The 8,580-nt window shown below is 33.4% G+C and overlaps 1 protein-coding gene across 2 annotated transcripts in view; it reads right to left on the bottom strand.

The window, feature by feature from the left end:
• Window positions 1-570: 570 nt before the first annotated feature.
• The window catches only part of GLRA3 (glycine receptor alpha 3), a 184,555-nt gene continuing 176,545 nt past the window's right edge, over window positions 571-8,580 (bottom strand). For both annotated transcript variants that reach the window (XM_008536471.2, XM_008536472.2), the window contains one exon: window positions 571-4,054. In XM_008536471.2, the coding sequence (XP_008534693.1) occupies window positions 3,776-4,054 (279 nt within the window). In that variant the 3' untranslated portion in view covers window positions 571-3,775. The remainder of the gene's footprint in view (window positions 4,055-8,580) is intronic.

Here is an 8,580-nt window from a genome sequence, read left to right as displayed (position 1 = left end):
CATTAGTTCAGCATCAACTAGATGAGAAATACAGATGGTATATGCTGATAAATTTTGAGAATTTTTGCTATTATCTATGTTGCAATGTATGTGAAATTTATTTTGGAGTAGGAGACATGACCTCAAAGATTCTTAATGAGTGATCGGTCTAAGGACTATGGCCTATTTTCATTCTCAGAGTTTCATTCTTAGAGTACTCTAAGTTATTGTTAGGGGACACCTGTGAATTTCAGTGTTGCCAATTTCTTACTTTTAGTATTGAGAGTATTTTCTACTTTTGATATTGGCAAGTCCCATATTCCTTCAAGTCCATTTCATAGAATGTCTACTTTACAGATGAGATGAAAATTTAGCAACGAATATACTATTCAGTGCTCTGATATGACTAGCAGGTTGAGGTATATCGTGTTAAGAATTGAAAAGTATGTTTTAAAAAATAGGCTGAAAGACATTCAGAAAAGGGAATTAATGGTATAGAAGATACACCTATTTTTCTCACAACCACTTAAGTTGCGCAGAACGGTAAAGTAGTTAACAACCTACTCTCTTCTGTTAAACATGTTGGCTAAGTTTTTCATTTTTTTAAAAGTAAAATTTACATTATCTTCTATAAGATCCTGGGAATTCATAAACCTAATGTATGCATTCATATTTCAGGGATACGTAGATTTTAAAGCATTTATAATTCAAAATTAAGGTAAAGTTTATTAGCATATTTCCATAGAATGCAAATTGTTTCTAGAATAAGACTAGGTAGTCATGATAATCCCTAAACACAGCAACTGGGGGTTGGATGCGCTCTCCAGGTGACTAACTGTCATGGGGAAGCATCTGGAAGGTGGGACAAGTTTTAAAGACCCTTGGCTTTCTTGCTTCTACCATTTCTTTCTGTATTTTATTTTAAGTAGCAAAGAAAGCTCTAGGTCCCTGCTGTAGTTAAACTCCAGTGCTAATGGTTGGGAAAAAAACAGAAGGATGGTATGTATATGCTAAGGAACAAAGTTTCCTAAAAATTCATATATAATGGAACCATATATTTCAATGGTTGAGATACGTAATTACAGAAAAAGTGAAATAAACTACATACACAAAAATACAAACTTTCTAATGTGGCTATTTCAAAATACGTCAGCATATCCATTTAGGAATCCAAGTTATGTGTGGATAGACAATGTATATGCATCCATTTTTATTTTCTCACCAGTTATAGTTTTTTGGTTGATTCAATTTTAAATATTAGGGTTTGATAGCGTATTGAGTTAAATACTACCTTGGCATCTTAATTACAATGTAATTTTCCAGTTTTATAGGGTCTATAAGAGTTCATTAGAGGGGACATATTCCTTCGAACATTTTGGATTCAGCCATATTTGCCTTGTCACTGTTGCCTCTATGAGTGAAGGCTGTCAGAGTATTTTCTTAGTGTAGTAAGACAATGATAAGTATATATACCCAAGCCAAGTGTAATACTTTTGAGATAGATTTCTACCACACCAACACTCCTGTTGACAAGTTGTCTCATGGCTAGTATTTTTACATTCCAAGTTTCAAGTTTAAAAAAAGAGACATTTTTAATATTCTCAAATGTGAAAACAAGTGATGTCTGTGAATTTCTTTTGGGACATAAGTTCATTACATTTATGTTTGCTTCTGGCAGAATTCACTTAATTTAAGCAATGATGGAGAACTTTTGAAACAAGATGTATGAAGTTTAGAAAATTGTATTCAATATTTCAGAGACATATTGAGACTATGTAGTTTATCATTACTTCAAATTGCCCAGTCTATCTTCAGAGAACACAAACAGCATATCTTGCTCTAATCTATCTTTAGCACAAGAACATATTTCCTTGATTTTGGTTCATACACACCAAATGAAGAAACATATGTTTAACTTTTGGGTACACAGTCCTCAAAATAAGTAAAGTAGATAATAACTTCTTTTGGTTGTGGAATTTGCACTTAGTGCCAAACATGATTTTTTTTTTCCTAAAAGTGTTTTAAATTACTCATAAAGAAGGGGAATTTGTTTTTTTACTAACAAAAATTGCTGAACATACATTACTTTTTGAAAGGATATTTTTAAAAAATACAATTAGTTAGACCAAAGTTCAATAACACTGAGAAATTTTTAGCTTTCAATGGCAGCTCTTGCTTTTAGTTTGAGAGTAGTTAAAGGTTAGAAAATAGTACTTTCTGGTCCAGGAACTGGCTTATTTTTCCATCTTAAATCTGAGTTAATTGTTCTGTTAATGTTTAAAACTTTCTCTGTCAATAATTAGGTACACTGAGTTTCCATTTAGCAAATCTGACCAATAATTAAATATGTCTAAAAAGCATCCTAAGGTTTTTTAAAAATACAACTTTAATGATAAAAATAATGCAAAAAGTAGCAAAACTGAAAAAAAATCAGTCTGGATCAATGTAATTATTAAGACCTCTATCTTATATTTGAATTAATTACACTGCATGAAATGAGTTAATGTCCCATTGTAGTTGAAATAATTCCATGGGGTTGCTGATAGAGTCTAAGTAAAAATTTATATTTAAAATTATTCACATCTAGTGAATGGCTTATATATTGAAGTCATAATTAAGAAATATAAAAACAATCAACTTTCACGTTACAGAAATGATATTTTAATATAATTTAGAGTTAAAATCTTCCCTCCTTACATTTGAAGCTAGGAGTTTGAATTCACATAATGTCGATGGGAAAACTGTGCTTATTAAAAAATCTTTCATAAATCCATTTTGTTTTCATTAAATTCATTTTTATCAAAATGTAAATACTATAATCCCAAATTTTAAATTTGTATTCTAAGCTAAAATATAAAAGTCTTACAGAACTTCATTTAATTATATCAAAACATTAAACACAATTCGATACAGACAATTAAGCAGCTATTAAATATCTAACAAAACAAGGGTGCTGGCTTGAATTTTTCAGTGTTTGGAAATCATTAAAAATACATAGCTATAACACTTATTTTAAAAACAATAGCGTTGTTTTCAATATTTCCAACTTCATTCATAGAGATAGAAAGTTCAGAAAAGTAGATTTTGCATTTAATATGATCTCTTAAGCCATTTGTTTTAAGTTTCCAAAGAGGGAAATTTAGTGTTCTAAAGAATTAAGTTTAGTATCTAAACAATAGATGTCTTTATTTTAATCTTCTAATTTGAAATTACTTTTGTTATTATATAAGTTGGTCTGATAGCATTTGTATGTACAATCCTCTTTACTGTTGAGTGAGTTTTGCACTGAATTAACTGATTATTTTTTTATTTTGTAACTACAGTATAAGAAAATATTTTAAAGCCCAAAACTACTAACTTTTTTATCCTCGACATTTCCCCCTTTTCCTTTTATAAAGCTCATTTTTCAAATTTTACTTTTGTAAGATTTAATATCATTGAATTAAAAATCAAGGAATTCCAAAGGCGTTTTCATGTGTCCTATTATGTGATATATAACATACAAACACATTGGCAGTAATACTTCCACTTATATGATTTACTGTGAAAGGACAGATAATCTTTAATATGAAATAGAATCCTCATAATATATATCTTTTTTTATCCAATAAAAGAGTCTTAATCTGCTTCATGACTTTGCATAGCAAATTCTAATAATACCTTTCCATATGCCATTTTAATGCAATGGTCATCATTTGTACACCACCCACACATACATATACACACATACACACACACCTATGGCAAAGAAACCTTCTTTTGAATTGATGATTTGTACTTGTATGTGTCTAGAGACTTAATCTTGTTGCTGATGAATATCCTCATGCCTGAGAATTTTATAAATAACCCAGTAAAAAATATTAAAAATCAAAAAGGCTAATGGGAAGCAGGCTCGGGAGATGGTGTCGATCTTCTTGGCCCGGTCGATAAAGACTTTTCTCATTTCATCAGGGCTTTTTGGCATTACCTGCACAGGATGGTTTGGGCCCTTTGGGGTCATACCATCTTTTGCTTGCAGACATGGTCCCATTCCATAGGCTGTAAAGCTGAATCGACTTTCCCTTACCTCATCATCCTGTCATAAGAAAAACATAAGAAAACACTTTAGTCATAGAATAAAGCATATGTAACAGGAATTTCAGAATCATGACTTCAGTTTCATTTTTATAAATGTTAAGATCATTATAATGAAAAGATAAGTGAAGCATGTAAAGATGAGTTGCTTTCTTTCCCATTCAAGTTTTATTGATATAGCCTGCATCTAATAGATGTGTCCATTAAGAAATATGAAACCCGCAAATGATATATTTTAATGAAAAACTAAACATCCTGGTATTGTCTACATACTGCTAGAATATCTAAATGAATTGAGCAAGAAAAAAATTATCGGGATATTATGTTATATATGTTCATGTCCTAGATTTTTTTACATTATGTATCTAAATGGGCAAGTATATGATGTCAAAGGGGAAAATACCAGGATTGTTGACTGAACTTTTCTTTTGTATGGAGGCAAACTTTTCAATGCTTATTTCCTAAATTTTACATTACTCCATTGGAAAAAACAGTCTAGCTCGCCAACACTGCTTAGTTTTTGTTATGCTCACTTAATGCTACTTCTATATTTTACACTAATCCGTCAGAAGACTGTAAGATAGTCACATATTCTAGTTTATATACAATTGCTTTCTAGGTACATTGATTTAGTTTAAATTATGAATGTAATTTGACAGAGGTGTATTTTAACGTTAAAGAAAATTATAACATATTATAAGAAGTATTGTTACTTTTCTCTTAAATGTTGCAAATTGAAGAGAATTCTCCAAGTATGTACATGAAAAGAAAACCAATATTTAAAGGAAAAATTATTTAATAAAAGTATGATAAATGTATTCACGATAGGAAAATTTGGTAGATGTCTGTAATAATTTGTAATGAAATTCATGCTTGAATAATTTAATTTGATGATTTTATTTAGAATGTAACAGTATATGGCTGCCAGTTAATTGGATTTTTTTTGCTACTAAAGTTGAAAGTTTAAAAGATGACATTTTATAAAGTTATTATAGCTCTCCTTTTATGAAAGTAATTTATAATGATAACATAAGAGATAAAAGTAATTAATCGACTCAAACTCTTAAAAAATTATTTTTGGTCTGTGAAAGTTGAGGCTCAATGAACAGTATATTACAAAATATGAAGGTTAAAAATAGAAATTAAAATGGATTCTAAAGATGAGAACATGATCAAAGTTGATGGAATGATGTATAAAATAGTTTTGGGGTAATTATGAAGTAAGGCAATTCCACCTGAAAAACAAAAACATAATTATTGGAAAATATCTCAACAGTAAGATGTATAAGCAATTGAATTTTGAGCAAACAAGTCTGAAATAAAAGCTGATGATCCAAATTACATGTAACTACTGTTATAATCTTGCAAAAATTGGAAATTGATTTTTCAGTAGTCTTGAATAAAGATGTTCATTTATGCTGCAACTTTTTTAGCTTCCATGGGCATTTCAAGGTTAAATTATTGTTTGCATTGAATTTTCTATATTTTGAAAAAAGTGGATATACTGAGAATTAAACTTTTCTTATGTAAGTGCTGAAACAACATCCTTATAATTTAGTAAATCAGGCTTGTATTTGCATTCCAGAAGGAAAACATAGGTCACTTGGATAATTTGGACAATTTTTGTGTACAAACCAGCTGAATGCTGAAATATAAAAATAACCTTTTAAACTACATTAACCCATGTGTACAAAAACATCCATCTCAAAGTAGGACAAAGGATAACTTCTCAACAAGCATTTACAGTGAGGTGTTAGCCTATTGGTTGAACCACGTGAGAGACTGATTACAAAAATGCTAAGACTTTAGGATTCTAGCTGCTGTGTTTAGTAAAGTAGAACCCACTGACTACCTTTCTTCATGGTTTTATTGAGAAATAATGAACATACATCACTTTATAAAGTCAAGGTGTACAACATGATGGTTTGACACATACATTGTGAAATGATTGCTGCAATAGGTTTAGCTAACATCCATCACCTCATATAGATACAATAAAAAGAAAAGAAAAAGAAATTTCTCCTGTGATGAGAACTCTTCAGATCTACCCTCTTAACAGCCTTCCTATCTATCATACAGCCGTGTTAGCTATAGTCATCACGTTGTGCATTACATTCCTAGTACCTATTTATCTTATAACGGGAAATTCATACCTTTTAACCATCTTCCTCCACAGACTGCATTTATAACCATTTGTTCTGGAGAAATTATTATTTTCAAATCTTTGGAGACCCCCCACCACTCATCTCAAAATAGAGACAATCCTTTTAAGATTTAACATATTTGGTGAACAATTGTATTTTTCTCAACTGTATCTTTCCACATAACTGATTGTGAGTAAAGGGTTAACATCAGGCCTAGGCTGTTTCAGGACTGCTGAGAATGACTTCTGATCCTTCCAGCATCATTTCCTTGAAAACAATAGAGTTAAGTTAAACGAGGAATGTGAAGTTTGCTTCATTTACTGTGAAGGACAGTGTCTGCAGGGCTGTGCAGTGGCCCGAAGGCCTATGGCCTACGTGACCGGACGGTATACAAGTTTGTGGGAAATGAAGGCTGTGGCTTCTCTGTGTTGAGGTGATGACATATGCCTTGATTTTTTTTGTGGCAGCTGCATCGACACACCCGTGTGGGTGAGGGGTAAAAGAAGCTGTGCTCTTAACTGCCGGGTCTCCCAATGAGAAGAAGATGCTATGTACGATGTGTTGCCTGCCTCACATGCTCCTTGAGGACTGAGAAAAGGCTATTTGAAGTTAAGGCCTATAGTGTCTGGAGGGTCTCATTGACAATTTGCACCCAAAATCTCAGTGGTGGCAACAAGCTGACCTGGCTTTCAGATCATTTCAGACTCAATACAGCCAAAAGTTCTGGGAGGGAGTTCTGATGAGAACATGATACTGTTCTGCCCTGAATGCTCTGTGGAAAGTAACTGGGGATAAATCTTACTATTGAAGTGTGGATGACACAGACTTACCCCTTGTTGAATTGGCAGATGGGTGATCAGTGAGATAAAACTGAGGAGAACCAGGGTGATAAAACTGAGGGGAAAGTTGTCATGATTCAATTAATTCCTTGTCTCCTATTAATTGATTATCCATGAGAACTGAAACCACTTGGAGAAAAGAGAAATGAGAGCAGTAAAGCAAGCAGCTTCATGGCCTGTGCTCAAGATGAAAACAAAAGTCCAGTTGGACTTGGAAGTACATTGCACTTAATCTTGGTGTCACTTCTCCACAACCCCAGACACAAGACACTGGAAACTAGTGACTATTGTGCAGCCCTGTCCAAAAGAAATACACTGTGAGCCACAAATGAAAGCCATGTGTATTATTTTGAATTTAAATTTTACATTAGCTACATTTTAACAAGTTAAAAGAAACAGGCAAAATTAATTTTAGTAATACATATACTTTAACTCAATATGTCCTAGATTTACTGAAAGTAAAAATTAAGGAGATATTTTACAGTCTTTATTTCGCACTAAGTCCTTGAAATCAATGTCTATTTTAACACATCTCTCAATTCAGACTTTATATGTCTAGTGTTCAATAGCCACCTGTGGCTTGTAGCTACCATATTGGACAAAGCAATTGTAATACAAAGGAACCGAGTCTCTTTGCTGAGAAGTACCAACAGATATCTTGGCAATCCATGCTTTCCAGGGTCTTTAAGTTAATTGACTTAGGAGCTGATAATTTTTGTGCATGCTGCAGCATGAAAAGCAATATTTGGTGTGAATGATAACTCCTAACTTGCTGCAGTGTTGCCATTCAGGAAATACTGGTAGTTGTGTAATCAATGACCCTTTGGAGTGGGTGAGGCCTGGGGTGGTACGAATCTGTGCTGAGAAGGGACGCTGCCCTGTTCTCTTACTGCTGTGAAATGGAACAGCTCTTTAGAAGAAGCAGCTATGTGAAGGGAAGCAGCAAACCTGGGCTGCCATATGATAATTAAAAAGGAACCCAACCAAACCATCCTCTGACCTAAACTCTGGCAGACACTGTGATTAGGGGAGTCCTTCAGGTACGAGTTCTCCGTGTGGCCCTCCTTTGGGAAGGCAGGAGGGTATATATGATTCACAGGTACCTTTGCTCTTGTAGTTGCCATGCTGGGTTTCACTGATGGAAAAAGTATCTGGGCTATTCAGAAGAAAGATCATGGCCAGAGGTAAATCTATAAGCTCTCTTTAGGTGGCTTTTAAGACACAAAATGAAAATTGACAGGAATCCTAGGAAAAATTTCCTGGCACATTATCACCCGCTGGGAGGAAGGAAATCTGTTCCAGTTCCGGCAGCTGCTTCCCTTAAGGAACTCTGTTAAATTTGCTGCTTTCATCTCAGAAGTTAAATCCAATGATGCCAATGGGGAATGGAAACAAAAGACACTGATATGGGTTGCTGAATTTACTCCATCCGTTAAGGCAGCTGAAACAAAGAAGACTGACTTGAAGGCCAGAATCTCTTTGCCCAATTCTGAGTGGGATTCCAAGGCCACAACTGTGGTTAAAGTTGAATGGTTGGGGCTGGT

The sequence above is a fragment of the Equus przewalskii genome, chromosome 2 (assembly GCF_037783145.1).
Source record: "Equus przewalskii isolate Varuska chromosome 2, EquPr2, whole genome shotgun sequence".
Classification (NCBI taxonomy): domain Eukaryota; kingdom Metazoa; phylum Chordata; class Mammalia; order Perissodactyla; family Equidae; genus Equus; species Equus przewalskii.
Note: the sequence above shows the minus strand (reverse complement) of the source record. Positions and strands in the feature narration are given on the sequence as shown.